Raw genomic sequence first — 15,143 nt, 5'->3', positions numbered from 1 at the left:
TTAGATAGTGTTAAAAGGTTGTCATGTCATGATGAGCATATGCAATTCCTAAGATATTAAAGATCAAGATACAAGGTACATATGAACCTTTGATTCAATCGAGAATCACATGCTGTATCTTTTAGTATAATGCCATTATCTTATAGGTTTATGTATTTAGGAACTTGATATCAGTCTTAAATCAGAAGCATTTAGCCGCCATATTAACTTGTGCACATGTTAAGGTACTAATAAATGAAATCACTACATGTACAAAATATAAGGATTTGTCATTCATTTATATTATTGCCTCGGATCCTCTGCGTATACCAGATTTGTATAAAAAAGCAAAATAATTAAAATGGTAATATATTAAAATTGAATTAACAACCTTGAATTGTTATATATGAAGGTTTCTTTCATATACATTACCACGATATAAAGCCACAAATTATTTTACCATGAACTTCTCAGTGATCTTTTACAACCCCATTATCAATCATATGCTGGATATATATTAACATGTTTTCACTTTAGATATTTATTCCACTATACATGATTGTTTTATGGTTTTGTGGTTTTAGAACTTCCATCTATGTTACTTCTTCTTCTTTCCTTACATAGCATATACTGGGAAACTTATATAAAAGCAGCACTTATATAAGCATTAAAAAAATGCTTACATTCAAAAGTTTATTTATTGTTGAGCTACCTCCTAATGCTGATTGTAAAGATTGAAAAACTAATGTGTCACTAGTCCTTGTTAACTTCATAGATTAATCACATTTTAACCATTCAGCATTTATCAGCCTATACTATCTAATCCAAGGTGAAAATATGACCATATGCTGTAAGATATAAGTTATTTATTTTACTAGATTAATACTCACCAGAAATTCAAGCAAGCCTCACATACACACAAAACCCTTTGCACTTCAATATACGAAGTTGTATTCTATGACACTCATGTAGTCTAGACATTTCGTGTGGCTAAAGAACATTACCAAATTACATACTACATTATTATCGCCAACATTTTGAAACAATGATACATCTCTAGTTAAAATTTATATGAAGTTGTCTTACATATTTTTCACAATTCATGATAAATGTCTCAAATTAGGTGGGACAGGATGAAGGTGGCTGAACATAGAACCCAAATTGGCATAAATAGATGTATCACATACCATACAAGGACAAGGCAATGCAAATAGGATTTAACAGGTTAAAGAGGTTAAACGTATGTTTTCCCATAAAAGTGTACCACTCAAAGTGTCATTATGTATGATTGGTCAGAAAAATACTTAATCATTATCTTTTTAACTTCAATGCATTTTTTACAACCAATCACAAGCAGTGGCACATGGAGTGGCACACTTTGTGGTACAACATATGTGTTCCCGATTTAACATGTATACATTGACAATGTAACTCTAAAAAAAATACAAATCAATGGATGATGTGTCGATAGTGTAAAAAACTTTATATTGACGTGCATATATTGTAAACTCATGCACATGACTGTCAGCTACTGTAAGAATCTTAAATCATTTGATAAAATTGAATTAAATTCATGATAAAGGAACTTTAGCCTTAAGAGTGATCAAAGATTTCAGATTCCACTACCATAATAATCTCATGATAATAAGAAAGATATGGGCAGTATATTGTAGTAGAAATAATATCATTAAAGAGTTAAACAATAATATATACATTACAGAAAAGAACTTAACATTATCTAAACTGACATCAGAAAGTTTGAAAGAAAATTAGTGTTGAACTGGTGATCCCAACTAATTTCCTTTCGCCAACAGATATGAACAAAGCTTATAATGGATTTATCATTGGAACCTTAACCCTTAAAAATTAAACAAAGCATTTTGGCCTGCATATTTTTCATGAAAAAATGAAACTTGATAAGTCCAGATTTGAGACTTGATATATCAAAACAAAGAAGATAGGAAACCCTAGAGGGGGAAATGTAACTTTTGTTTTTGAAAACAGGGGAAAATGTAACTTAAAATAGCATAACACAACACAACAAAAGTACATAATTTTGTGGAAATTCACTGCAAGGACGAGCAATGACAAACCTTGGCAGTTGATACTGTTTATTTCAGGTCCATTCATCTCTATCCCATTATCATCCAGCAGAACCACCCCAGATGAAGTTATGTTAAAAGGGAATGCAAGAGGGGGCGATATGGGAGATTTCGCTAACTTAATAAACCTCTGACCTGCAGGAAAATGAGCTTATGAAATTTCAATTTGTAATGCAAATAGTTAAATACATAATCATATACTCATAAATCACAATAAATAAATGGTAATCGACACATTGGAACTTAAAAGAATGTTGTAGATTCAGTGTTAAGTAGTATTATTGAGCCAAGTTATATTTGGTTAGTAAGTTGAGTGGTGAATATTCTAGTTTGGTCTTTTACTAGTTGTACTACAGCTAGATTATTAACATAATAGGGGTATAAAGTCAGTGTTGGAATCACAATTATTCAGACTCTCTTCAGCAAATTACAAGATCTTGTAATCCATTCCTACCTTTCCCACTTTTCATCAAATCGCTAAACTTTCGGCAGCAGATCTCAAGCTCAAATCACTTGCACAATTTTAACCAAAACTTTTAAGAATTTGAACTAAGATCAGAGATATATTTAATCAAACTCATCTGATAAATTCTTATTTAAAAATAGAATGAAAGATTATTAAAAAATAGTATTAATTTCCAACTTCTCTCTTCTTTTGGTTCAAACAGATAGGGAGGAAAAAGATTCCAAGGGTCCAAGCAAAATATGTACTTGGTATCTTGGAAAACATTACAATGACCTGAACATAAGACCTCTACCAAAACCGCCACCTACTCCAACAATTTGAGTTTAAGCCTAGCTAGCATATACATACATTTGTCGAAGAAAAAACAACAACCAAGCTTTGATCCCACTAGGTGGGGTCAACTACATGGGTTGAATGACGCTATAATGCTCTATTTATAAATCATGTTCTACAATAAGACTATAGGAGCTACTATGACTTTCTCTCTAATGTATTCATTTCAAATCAGTGAAAAATGCATTTTAAAATTAACAAGGCTCAAATCAGTGAAAATTAATCTACCAGATTTGGCTTCAAGTACAAGACGGATGGTCACAGCATGTGCCCAGTTAATCCCCAAAGCAGCAACAAGATGAGAATCATATGTAGCATGACTGTCTTTTTTTCTAGAGTGACTCTGTGCTGCTAAGAAAGTATAATGATAGGTTAGTAATATACTAGTTGAAAGCTTCTGAAAACATGATTTGCTCGTCATACCTTGAAATGAATACATGAGAGGTTCATCACCAATTTGAGATCTTACTTGATTTGTCACTACAACTGGAATTCGCGAAAATTCAGCAAGTGACCTAGAAAGGTTCAAAACCAATACCACGCCAAGGAAGAAAACATCACAACCCCTATTTCGTAAGAATCTCACTAGTGTAGAAGTCAAAATGGTAAGGTTCTTACTTAATAAAAGAAACATGCCAACCCAATGCTTGTTGTCTTGAAGCCCCACAATCATATTCACTGAACAGAAAATTTGACCAATTTCTATGCATGAGCATTTTAACAGAGCATATTGGACTACATTATTCACAATCACAATCATTGCCCAAAAGTAAAACTCACCCTAAAACAAGAGCAGCCATGCTATCAATGATGAGCAACTTCACATGTTGATGGATGAGTGATATTTTGATCTGGTGCAAACTGGTAGTGTTAATGCATCATTTAGTACATTGAACAGTTTCAGTAGTCTTTAAGAAACTTGGAAAGAAAAATCATAATAAAATAGAAGAAATAAGATATGTGAGATCCTCTTTTTATAATCTGAGGATGGTATGCGTAGCAAGTTTGACACCAAAAAATTTGTAACACAAACCCAATTGGCACATCTTGTCTACATCTCAACAAGTGAGCAGCTTTAACAAAATTTCTCGCCAGGGATACAGTTTAAATTAAGGTTGTGGATACAATTCAACTTAAAGATGTTATCAGTAAAATATTTTCTGTTAAATTACATAAAGCACTTAATTTACTCCAAAACATGGCATAATCTCTTTAAGATTGCACCACAAGAAACAAAATCTGCGGGTTCTCATCTTTGAACCTGCAATGTCCCTATCATCCTTGCTGAGAAAAACTACCATCAAGTATTATGGAAATTCTCACCTCTCAGCAAATTCAGAAAGTGATGTAGGACGCAAAATCAGGATTCTACCAGCCATCTGTGATTCATCAAGAAAAGATGATTCTAGTCAAGTTCCTAGAGGCTATCAGTTTCAAATGGGACAGAAAACTCAAACAAGAAACTATAGGAAAAGAAAAAGCGAAACAACCTGCATACCTCCTGTGCCATTCCTTTTTTGTGAAATATTTCAGGAAAACTCTTCATTCCAATCTCTATCAATCTGGAAAAAAAAAATTGACTAGTGGAAGATTGTTTTTATCCAAAGTTATAATATAAAAATATATCATATATTATATAATTGAAAGCAGATACAGTACTCATATGCTTCAACTACCTTTTTGAACTAAATTTGGATTCAACATCAATATAAATCACGTGGCCATCTAAGCCTCCAAAATTTGCCGGCAACGAAGCCAGCAGTGAGAGCTTCAAACAAAACTGCAAGAGACAATTCACCGATCCTGATTAATGGTTACTGAAAAATGCTGATAAAAAAAATGGTTACTGAAAAATAATATTAACAGTCAATGGCATTGTTGAATGAAGGTACAAAGCTAAACCCACATGCATAGCCCCAACAATTCATAATAAAATACAGCACATATATTTCCACAGATAAGGCATGAACCACTTCTGAAACTTCATTTGATTTGCAGAAGTTCTATGGAAAGAGGTTAAAATGATAAAAGGACCATATCAACATTCTTTTTCTCAGATAACTTTTTTTAAAGATTCAGTTCCCCATGGATGCATCACCGAATTTCCTTTCTAAATATAAACCTCTTTCGCTTCCTGTTTATAGAATATTCATATCCCTGGCTCTGTGGTTAATTGGCACAAGGCAATTATCACCATAAAGCAAGGTCAAATTTTCGGCAAAACCTTCTTTACTTATCAATCCAGTGACCCTGCTAGTTATACCTGTCAACTTCAATGCACGTTCCCCCACAACTGCTCTGCAGAGCCCTACAGATCATGTCTCCAGCTGGTAAGCTTTTTATTTAGTCTTTTCGATCAAAAAAACTCTATATTAAAAAAATGCAGCAAGGTTTTAAATAACAGTTGTGGTCGTGGTTTCATGAGCTTCCAAAACCATGACGTTTCGGACAATTGCGGGCGTATGCAATTGTTCGGCCACAATTGCAGTCGTGATACGGTTTTAGCGACTCCCGAAACCTTAACACATTGTCGTCCGCAGTGATCGCGAACCCATATTTAGAACATTGCAAGGCATTATTAGGAGCCCTAGTTTAATATAAAAAGAAAGGTTAGCTATCGAGAAGAACTGGTTCTTATAAAATTAACATAATTAGACAGGATGTGTATTTGACACGTTAGTACAACAAATAATGGCAATTTAGAATAACCTTTTTCCTTTCCATACAGAAAAAAGAAAAGGAATAGTATCAGTAACGCACCATGATATGAAGCCATAAAATGGACATGATAACAATGACAGTAAAAAATAACCAAATAACCCGACCCTTGATGCACTTCTAACATGCGATGTGTGAGAACGGTGATGAAAATATCCTCAAACTACACCATTATCCAAACATGAAATAGTCCTTGCATGAATTTAGATGAGCATTGCTACATGAAGAAAATATACCTGTGTTTTGCCAATCCCTGCAGGACCAACCAACTCTGTCAAAACGCCAAATGGTATCCCACCACACAAGGCTTCATCCAATCCCTTCAAACGAGTCGGAAGATGACCGGCCATGCTCTCATTGCATACTCGCTGCTCCATCAGAAGCAATGCCTGTTACAACATTATTACCATCAGATTCATACATTTCTGAACAAAACCAAATTTTGTCTGTGATCCTCGACACTCATAAACTAATCCCTACTAATCAGAGTGAGCTAAGGAGGCCTATTTAAGTGCCGAAGCTCTCATCCCTTCAACTAATTTTTTCATTCATAGGGCTCAAACATAATAACTTACTTTTCAAGCCTGAATCCTCCACAATATAGTAGGCCACCCAACAAATTGAAACAAATAATAATAATTAAAATGTTAGAAAATTATTTTTCTAATTAATAGTTGGGCATCATATATTTTACTAAACTTTTATTCGCTATTTATTTAAAGGGAACACATCTTCTGTCGCACAAAGTGTGTCACTCTATTTATTTAAAGGCTTGATAACTCGTACGACTTTTAGAAACTGATATGAGGAACAATTATGTCGCTTGAGGAATTCCAAGATGAGGTGGTTGACGAAGTCATATGAATACTCTTAAGTAGGGCTGGAAACAAGCCGAACCGAGTCAGACCAGAATTCAACTCAGTTCAGCTCGATAAGGATTGGTTCGGCTCGAAACTCGCCTCGAGTTCGATACGAGTTATTTTTTTAGCTCGAGTTCGGATCGGTTGAAGTTCGCAAACTGTTCGGTTTAGTTCGAATTTGTTCATTTGGACAACTTAAATTGTTAATTAATTTTAAAAAAATACTCCAAAATGTTTTTTATATACAAATATAACATTGTTTATATATATAATAATAACAATAAATATAAAAAATGATACATACATATACATATATATATATATATCGAGCTAGTTCGTGAACCTAACGAGTCGTACTGTATCCGACTCAAGTTCGATTCATTTATTTAACGAGCTCAGTTTTCAGCTCAAATTCGGCTCATTTGGTTCATAAACCAAGTTTATCGAGCTAAATAATGAATCGAGTTTCGAATACCGAGTTGGTTCGGTTCATTGTCAGCCTACTCTTTAAGTCATACAAAAAAACAAGTATGTTTTTGTATGTTTGTTTTATGATCTGAGATAAAATTGAACATCATTAAAAATTGAACATCATTATTAGTCACAAGTGAGGCACTAGGTTTTCATTCAAATTGTAAAAGAGGGAAGAGAGAGAATATAGACATACAGTTTGAGAAGGTGGAGAAACGATTTCACTAATATGTGAAATTGCAGAGATTACTTCACTCATTCCAACGTCCAGCAATTCCATCAACTCAAATTCAGTGTGAGATAATGCATCCTACAATTATTATTAATAAAAATAAAAAGAAGAAGATGAAGTTCAAAATGGAAGAGTAAAGTTGACCTTGGCAGTGATGATGTTACGAGCGGTGAATATATTTGATATGGATTTCGGTAATCCCATTTCGTTGATAACCTTGTTCGCCATTTTCAACCTCCGATTTTGCTTTCACTTTTCACTAACTATTCTTCCGCTCAATTCTCCACACACTTTTTTTATTTTCAAACGCGATGGCTTCAAAATGTACCTTTTCATTTCTTTTATCTTTTACGTTTAAATTTGTTATGGAACTTCATTTAAAAAAACATCCAATTATGAATGCTTCATGTTTAAAGCTTGATTTAAGTTAATTTTGATATTTTAACAGAAGAACTAAAATAGGAAGAGGTCACCTAATACAAAATATTAGAGTAGTGTTCAATTTATTTAAATTTTAAGTAAACTGTCCAGTTTACTTCTCGAGTTATTCCGGTTTAATGTGATCGGACTGGACTTTTCCGGTTCAAAGTAGTCCAACCCTCGTTCGGTTAAAACTGTAAACCAGAACCATTTTTAAGTCCGTTTAGTGGTTGGAGCGGTAGGATCGTCCAGTCCGGTCCAGTTCTCACACCATTTATTTTAAGTGAAAGTACTATCTTTTATAGTTTTTTTCATATTTATTTTTCTCTCTCTGCAAGTGTCAGGTTCAAGTATTAAACTTTGTTTATAATTTTTTATAATACTTAGATGTTGTGTAGTGAAAAAAACAGTAGAGCATATCATTTTTTATAGTAGAAATATAACAGTCAATGAAAAATTGCATGACAATTCAAGGTCCTATGTAACAATTGAGAAGAACGATAAATTGTTTCAAAAAATACACCCCAAGAGTACTGCAACTGCTAATATGTTTGTTGAATCTACATAGACAATAAATAAGACTTGAAAAAAAGTTGTTGAAGATGATGAAACATGACTTGTAACATTATGATCAGAGATAATAGTTCAACGTAGCTATTTTCTTTGTGGACTGTCTCTGATGCAACAAGAGTGTAGAAATGTAATTGAAAGCTCAAGTTGCACCAATAGGCATACACTAGTGTCTTGAAAAATTTATATTGAAACAAGAATGGGAAACAGCTAAAATATATGTACCCTTCTGTCACATGCTACAATTCAGTAACTTCACCATCTCCACAATTTCCTACCATTAAGTACATAGTTGAACTGCTCTTATGTGATGGCATAATTCTGCAACAGTCCCTCCTTGGTGACTGCAACAACAAGTGTTTATGATTCAGTCAGTAACATAATACATTATTGGCATTGATGTGTTGTTTTGAGGGAGGGTTTTGCATCTATCTGCATGTCTTTTATGCAAAATCATACACCCTTTTCTTTGCTTCAATCGGCTTCGTTCAAAAGTGTACCTTTTTCAAGTTTCTATTGATAATTTTTTGCATGATGGTGGAGCAATCAGAAATGACATTGAAATTAATGAACTTGTTTAAAACTATAATGTCTGTTTAAAACCAAGGATACTTGATAAAGATATTCATAAGATATGCATTTATTGTTAGTATGTATGGGGTCTTAAGGATAGAGTAAGTTACCAATATAAGCAAGATAAACTTTTATTCTATCTAATATTTGGTGCACGCTACCCTAGATAACAATGACATTCATATTGATGTGGTAGTGACAATATTAATATTGTGATAGTGATGGTGACACTAGTATTTACACTGGAAGAAAAATAACATTGTCTTATCATGTTCATTTTTAACTCAACTCTCACCTCGAGTTCGATACGAGTTATTTTTTTAGCTCGAGTTCGGATCGGTTGAAGTTCGCAAACTGTTCGGTTTAGTTCGAATTTGTTCATTTGGACAACTTAAATTGTTAATTAATTTTAAAAAAATACTCCAAAATGTTTTTTATATACAAATATAACATTGTTTATATATATAATAATAACAATAAATATAAAAAATGATACATACATATACATATATATATATATATCGAGCTAGTTCGTGAACCTAACGAGTCGTACTGTATCCGACTCAAGTTCGATTCATTTATTTAACGAGCTCAGTTTTCAGCTCAAATTCGGCTCATTTGGTTCATAAACCAAGTTTATCGAGCTAAATAATGAATCGAGTTTCGAATACCGAGTTGGTTCGGTTCATTGTCAGCCTACTCTTTAAGTCATACAAAAAAACAAGTATGTTTTTGTATGTTTGTTTTATGATCTGAGATAAAATTGAACATCATTAAAAATTGAACATCATTATTAGTCACAAGTGAGGCACTAGGTTTTCATTCAAATTGTAAAAGAGGGAAGAGAGAGAATATAGACATACAGTTTGAGAAGGTGGAGAAACGATTTCACTAATATGTGAAATTGCAGAGATTACTTCACTCATTCCAACGTCCAGCAATTCCATCAACTCAAATTCAGTGTGAGATAATGCATCCTACAATTATTATTAATAAAAATAAAAAGAAGAAGATGAAGTTCAAAATGGAAGAGTAAAGTTGACCTTGGCAGTGATGATGTTACGAGCGGTGAATATATTTGATATGGATTTCGGTAATCCCATTTCGTTGATAACCTTGTTCGCCATTTTCAACCTCCGATTTTGCTTTCACTTTTCACTAACTATTCTTCCGCTCAATTCTCCACACACTTTTTTTATTTTCAAACGCGATGGCTTCAAAATGTACCTTTTCATTTCTTTTATCTTTTACGTTTAAATTTGTTATGGAACTTCATTTAAAAAAACATCCAATTATGAATGCTTCATGTTTAAAGCTTGATTTAAGTTAATTTTGATATTTTAACAGAAGAACTAAAATAGGAAGAGGTCACCTAATACAAAATATTAGAGTAGTGTTCAATTTATTTAAATTTTAAGTAAACTGTCCAGTTTACTTCTCGAGTTATTCCGGTTTAATGTGATCGGACTGGACTTTTCCGGTTCAAAGTAGTCCAACCCTCGTTCGGTTAAAACTGTAAACCAGAACCATTTTTAAGTCCGTTTAGTGGTTGGAGCGGTAGGATCGTCCAGTCCGGTCCAGTTCTCACACCATTTATTTTAAGTGAAAGTACTATCTTTTATAGTTTTTTTCATATTTATTTTTCTCTCTCTGCAAGTGTCAGGTTCAAGTATTAAACTTTGTTTATAATTTTTTATAATACTTAGATGTTGTGTAGTGAAAAAAACAGTAGAGCATATCATTTTTTATAGTAGAAATATAACAGTCAATGAAAAATTGCATGACAATTCAAGGTCCTATGTAACAATTGAGAAGAACGATAAATTGTTTCAAAAAATACACCCCAAGAGTACTGCAACTGCTAATATGTTTGTTGAATCTACATAGACAATAAATAAGACTTGAAAAAAAGTTGTTGAAGATGATGAAACATGACTTGTAACATTATGATCAGAGATAATAGTTCAACGTAGCTATTTTCTTTGTGGACTGTCTCTGATGCAACAAGAGTGTAGAAATGTAATTGAAAGCTCAAGTTGCACCAATAGGCATACACTAGTGTCTTGAAAAATTTATATTGAAACAAGAATGGGAAACAGCTAAAATATATGTACCCTTCTGTCACATGCTACAATTCAGTAACTTCACCATCTCCACAATTTCCTACCATTAAGTACATAGTTGAACTGCTCTTATGTGATGGCATAATTCTGCAACAGTCCCTCCTTGGTGACTGCAACAACAAGTGTTTATGATTCAGTCAGTAACATAATACATTATTGGCATTGATGTGTTGTTTTGAGGGAGGGTTTTGCATCTATCTGCATGTCTTTTATGCAAAATCATACACCCTTTTCTTTGCTTCAATCGGCTTCGTTCAAAAGTGTACCTTTTTCAAGTTTCTATTGATAATTTTTTGCATGATGGTGGAGCAATCAGAAATGACATTGAAATTAATGAACTTGTTTAAAACTATAATGTCTGTTTAAAACCAAGGATACTTGATAAAGATATTCATAAGATATGCATTTATTGTTAGTATGTATGGGGTCTTAAGGATAGAGTAAGTTACCAATATAAGCAAGATAAACTTTTATTCTATCTAATATTTGGTGCACGCTACCCTAGATAACAATGACATTCATATTGATGTGGTAGTGACAATATTAATATTGTGATAGTGATGGTGACACTAGTATTTACACTGGAAGAAAAATAACATTGTCTTATCATGTTCATTTTTAACTCAACTCTCAAATGAGATAATAAAAAATATCATTAGGATAAGATAGGAAAATATGATATACATATTATATCTTATTGATTCACTAAACTCTATAAACATATATTATCTTATCATATGCACTAAACTAGTTCTAATAACTTATCTTTTGTGATTGATGGATTAATTTTACATTCTTATTTTCTTATTCATTGATCTTACTACAATAGTTAGCAAAATTCTTCCTAAAATTGTATATTAATTTTCTTCCCTAGCATTATGCAAAATGTGATAACATAACTATCAAAACTATCATAATATATAGTTTTTGGGGAAGACTTACTGAAGAATGAATAGAAATGAAGAGGTATATGAATGTTAGTGATAGTGAACATCCTTACCCTTTTCCAGCGCAAAGGTTCAGGACTTTTCATGACAACAATGGATGTGATTTTATCAGGTGATTCCATTCTCCAGCGACAGAAAGGAGATTTTGAATACTTGTGACGCAAGTAAACACCAATAGTTTGTTTCTTGGTTGAATCATAATGAGTCCTACTCATATAGTAAACAAAAGGCTTCTCACAAGGGTGTTTGTAAACAGGCCTTGTGTTGAATGCATATGCAGTGTAATCAGCTCTTTTATACCAATTCAGAAAGGTTCTTGAAGGCATTTCTAATTCTCTAGGGGACATAACTCCCCTTAGGATTTGAACAACATAGCCCCATGATATTGAGATGGACCAATACCTGTTTTTATCATAGCATATTGATTGTTGCATTATGCTAGCTGAATCCTGGTTCACTGATTCCATAAGGTGCCCTAAAGATTTTACTCTTGTCATCCCTGGGAATATTGGTTCCACAACATCAAGGTGGTGTAATGATACTAATGGAGTCACAGGGTGTGCCCCTAGAAGACCTAGTAGGTCTCCATACACATCATACTGCATATAATGGGCAACACAATCAAAATCACAAAGCACTCCCAATAATAATATTAAGAAATAAGAATAACTAGGTGTAAAATTTTGGGTTTGCATGAATAAGAATAACAGCAAACATTATTAAGATTTGAGTAGTGCTAGAAACATACTCTTTTCAAGAAAAGACACCCTTTGTTACTGAGTGGAGTTCATATAATTAATGGACCTTATGTGCATTTCATATGAAGTAATAACATTCTCTCAATTTTTCTCCTACCACACTTTTTATACATAATTTATAATTATTCATCTATAACAATGTTGTTTCTAAAATAGACATACATATGAGTATATGGAAAAAGAGTGTGAAACAAATATTTTACATAATAAAGTATATAATGAGGAAAATATATGAATAAAGAATATAATGAGAAAAGTAGCATCGGTTTGGGCCAGAAAATAAGACACCGTTTAAGACAGATATCTATGTCCTAAATTATTACCTGGTGAAAGCCAGGTTCTTTGGTGAGTGGGACCCCTAGTTCAGCCATGCAAGCCTGCATTCTATCATCACTGCCATACAAAGCAGGGTACCTCTGAATGCAACGATCTTGCATCTTTGCTAACTCCTTAGCCAATGGATAACTTATAGCAAATCCTCCTCCACCATAAGCCATAGCATATGAGAAATGTATATTCTGAACATGACTCTCAGATGAACTTCCAACATAATAAAAATGCCTATGATCATATTTATTAAGAACATTAACCACATTATCCACCATAAAAACAGTGTCATCATCACCCATCACAAACCATCTCACATCCTCCATCCCAAGTTTCAATGTCTCAGACACTACCCTTGATATTCTCAATGCAGATCTTTGACCCTGACGATTTGTATAATTGAATTTTGATGTGTCACTTGATATTCTAATCTCGGGTAATTGTTCATTGCTTTGGGTTGGAACTTTTTGATCCAACCAAACAACCCCTCTAGTTTCTTTAGGCCTCCACCATATTTTGATGTATTCTTTTCTTGTGTTCCATAAGTTTGATGAAGCTGCTATTCCAAAAACAATGTGTCTCAGTTCAGTTTCTTTTCTTTGAGACATTTGTTGTGGTGTTAAATGAACCACCACAGGTGATTTGTTTTCTTCTTCTGCGTGTGTTTTTTCTTCATCATCATCATCACCATCTTCATCTTCTTTACGTTGTAACTTGTCTTTTATTATTGGATCTTCTTTCTCTTCAACTTTACTAGCTGAGGATGATGTATTTGTAGTAGTTCTCATGAGAAGTTGTTGTTGTTTATGTTGATGTGTGGTAGTGGAAATGGAACAATCTGGTTGGTCATTTTCATAGAGAAGGTTAGTGGAATAAAGGAAGTATATTACAATAGTGGTTAAGATCAACCAAGTGATAATGCTTCTAGAGTGCATTTGGTTTTTTTTTAACAAAAGCTTATGAGGTTTTTTGTTTTATGTTCCTACGATCTTTTGTTTTGTTTAAGGTTGTTGCTTTTTTTTTTACCTTTTTGTGATTCAGGTGTGGGAATAGAGAAAGGTGGTGGAGTGAAGGAGCTTCAAGTTCAGAATTGTTCGGATCACACTAACAGAGAGAGAGAGAAATTATAAGAGGGTATTATCTTACTATTATTTTTTTATTTTTCAACCTTAATGTTATTTTTGGTGCTTCTAAGTGTAGTTTGTTATGGCTGCAGGCGAAGTTAGATGCGTTTAAAATGGAGGCAAGGTTGAAAATTGCATTATAGTGGGGCACTCTGTATTTTTTGTGTCTAAGATATTTTTTTATTAATGAGAGGCCAAAGATCACATCTCATTCTCATCTCTATCTCAAGTCTATTACATTTTCCTACGTGAATAAAAGAAAAATTCTAAAATAAAAAATAATAAAAAGTAATATTTTAATTGTCTTGGAGCATATCAACTATGACTCGAGAATAGAATAGAGGATGTTCATCCTCTATCCTTATTGTTGTCCATAATGATGTCCCACCAATCAAAACGTGTTATTTTATTTAAAGAAAAAATTATAAGAATATAAAGTAATATTTTTATATTTATTTTGTTATACTCCATTGGATAAGGACAATATACGGTTGTGTACTTGTGTTTGATAAATAATTTTATTTGAATAAGACAATAATTTATAAACTTTCTAATCCTTGTTCTTAATAACATATTAATGATAATATATTTTTCCTATTGTTATTATTAGTTTAGAATGTTATGATTGTATGTTTTGAATAAGTTATTATTTAAATTTATATAAGCCTCTCGATCATGTTCTTTTATGTCTTTCTATATATATCATGTTCATTTATGTCTTTCTATATATATTACCTTCTTTTATGTCTTTGTTGTTGAAGACTACACCTGATGATAATAGTTAAAAACGTAAAAGAATTAGAATACAGATCCATAAATTTCTATAAGAAACATAAGAGATTTATTTTGAACCTCAATTTGATATTTAAAAAGTTAAAATATTGATAAATTAGTATTAGATAAGGATTAAAGTATGATCTTTGATTCAAATGATGCATATCTGATTCTCATTAAGTAATGTCTCATGTTTGAACATTGTGGATGAAAAATGTTCGTTATAAGAGTTAGTCTCACATACTTGTAAATATGTTCGGCTCAGATAAGATATCTCCAGTGTGATGATACATGCGGGAAACAAAAAAATAAAAGATTAAAATATCCAAAAAAAAAAAAAAAACAAAAAAAAAAGAAGAATTTATT

The 15,143-nt window shown here is 32.5% G+C and overlaps 2 protein-coding genes across 4 annotated transcripts; both read right to left on the bottom strand.

The window, feature by feature from the left end:
* Window positions 1,578–9,926, bottom strand: LOC109357729 (DNA repair protein RAD51 homolog 2). Of its 3 annotated transcripts, none has more exons than XM_019601753.1 (12): window positions 9,768–9,926; window positions 9,588–9,701; window positions 5,835–5,987; window positions 4,557–4,660; window positions 4,379–4,442; window positions 4,204–4,259; window positions 3,661–3,741; window positions 3,499–3,558; window positions 3,304–3,395; window positions 3,109–3,231; window positions 2,073–2,216; window positions 1,578–1,864 (listed from the first exon to the last, which is right to left on the bottom strand). In XM_019601753.1, the coding sequence occupies exons 1-12, from the start codon at window positions 9,849–9,851 to the stop codon at window positions 1,839–1,841; spliced, it is 1,101 nt and encodes a 366-aa protein (XP_019457298.1). In that variant the 5' UTR covers window positions 9,852–9,926; the 3' UTR covers window positions 1,578–1,838. The 3 variants fall into 3 exon arrangements, with proteins under 3 accessions (XP_019457298.1, XP_019457297.1, XP_019457299.1); XM_019601752.1 differs by lacking the exons at window positions 9,588–9,701; window positions 9,768–9,926 and adding exons at window positions 7,126–7,239; window positions 7,306–7,464; XM_019601754.1 differs by lacking the exons at window positions 9,588–9,701; window positions 9,768–9,926 and adding exons at window positions 7,126–7,239; window positions 7,306–7,464 and having other exon boundaries at window positions 3,109–3,228.
* LOC109357835 lies at window positions 10,824–14,050 on the bottom strand. Its single transcript, XM_019601889.1, has 3 exons — window positions 12,876–14,050; window positions 11,848–12,393; window positions 10,824–10,957 (listed from the first exon to the last, which is right to left on the bottom strand). Exons 1-3 carry the CDS (start codon window positions 13,812–13,814, stop codon window positions 10,853–10,855), a joined length of 1,590 nt encoding a protein of 529 aa, XP_019457434.1. The 5' UTR covers window positions 13,815–14,050; the 3' UTR covers window positions 10,824–10,852.

The sequence above is a fragment of the Lupinus angustifolius genome, chromosome LG10 (genome assembly GCF_001865875.1).
Source record: "Lupinus angustifolius cultivar Tanjil chromosome LG10, LupAngTanjil_v1.0, whole genome shotgun sequence".
Lineage (NCBI taxonomy): Eukaryota > Viridiplantae > Streptophyta > Magnoliopsida > Fabales > Fabaceae > Lupinus > Lupinus angustifolius.
This window is presented reverse-complemented; position numbering and strand designations above follow the sequence as displayed.

What these genes read in the sequence shown, in the direction of transcription:
- LOC109357835 (XM_019601889.1), bottom strand. Translation starts at nt 13,814, where the DNA reads ATGCACTCTAGAAGCATTATCACTTGGTTGATCTTAACCACTATTGTA. An exon ending in AAGAACCTGGCTTTCACCAG is followed by an intron (nt 12,394 to 12,875) that starts GTAATAATTTAG and finishes CATTATATGCAG; the next exon opens with TATGATGTGTATGGAGACCT. An exon ending in AACCTTTGCGCTGGAAAAGG is followed by an intron (nt 10,958 to 11,847) that starts GTAAGGATGTTC and finishes TTGTTGTTGCAG; the next exon opens with TCACCAAGGAGGGACTGTTG.
- LOC109357729 (XM_019601753.1), bottom strand. Translation starts at nt 9,851, where the DNA reads ATGGCGAACAAGGTTATCAACGAAATGGGATTACCGAAATCCATATCA. An exon ending in TCTCATGTATTCATTTCAAG is followed by an intron (nt 3,232 to 3,303) that starts GTATGACGAGCA and finishes ATACTTTCTTAG; the next exon opens with CAGCACAGAGTCACTCTAGA. An exon ending in TGTACTTGAAGCCAAATCTG is followed by an intron (nt 2,217 to 3,108) that starts GTAGATTAATTT and finishes ATTTTCCTGCAG; the next exon opens with GTCAGAGGTTTATTAAGTTA.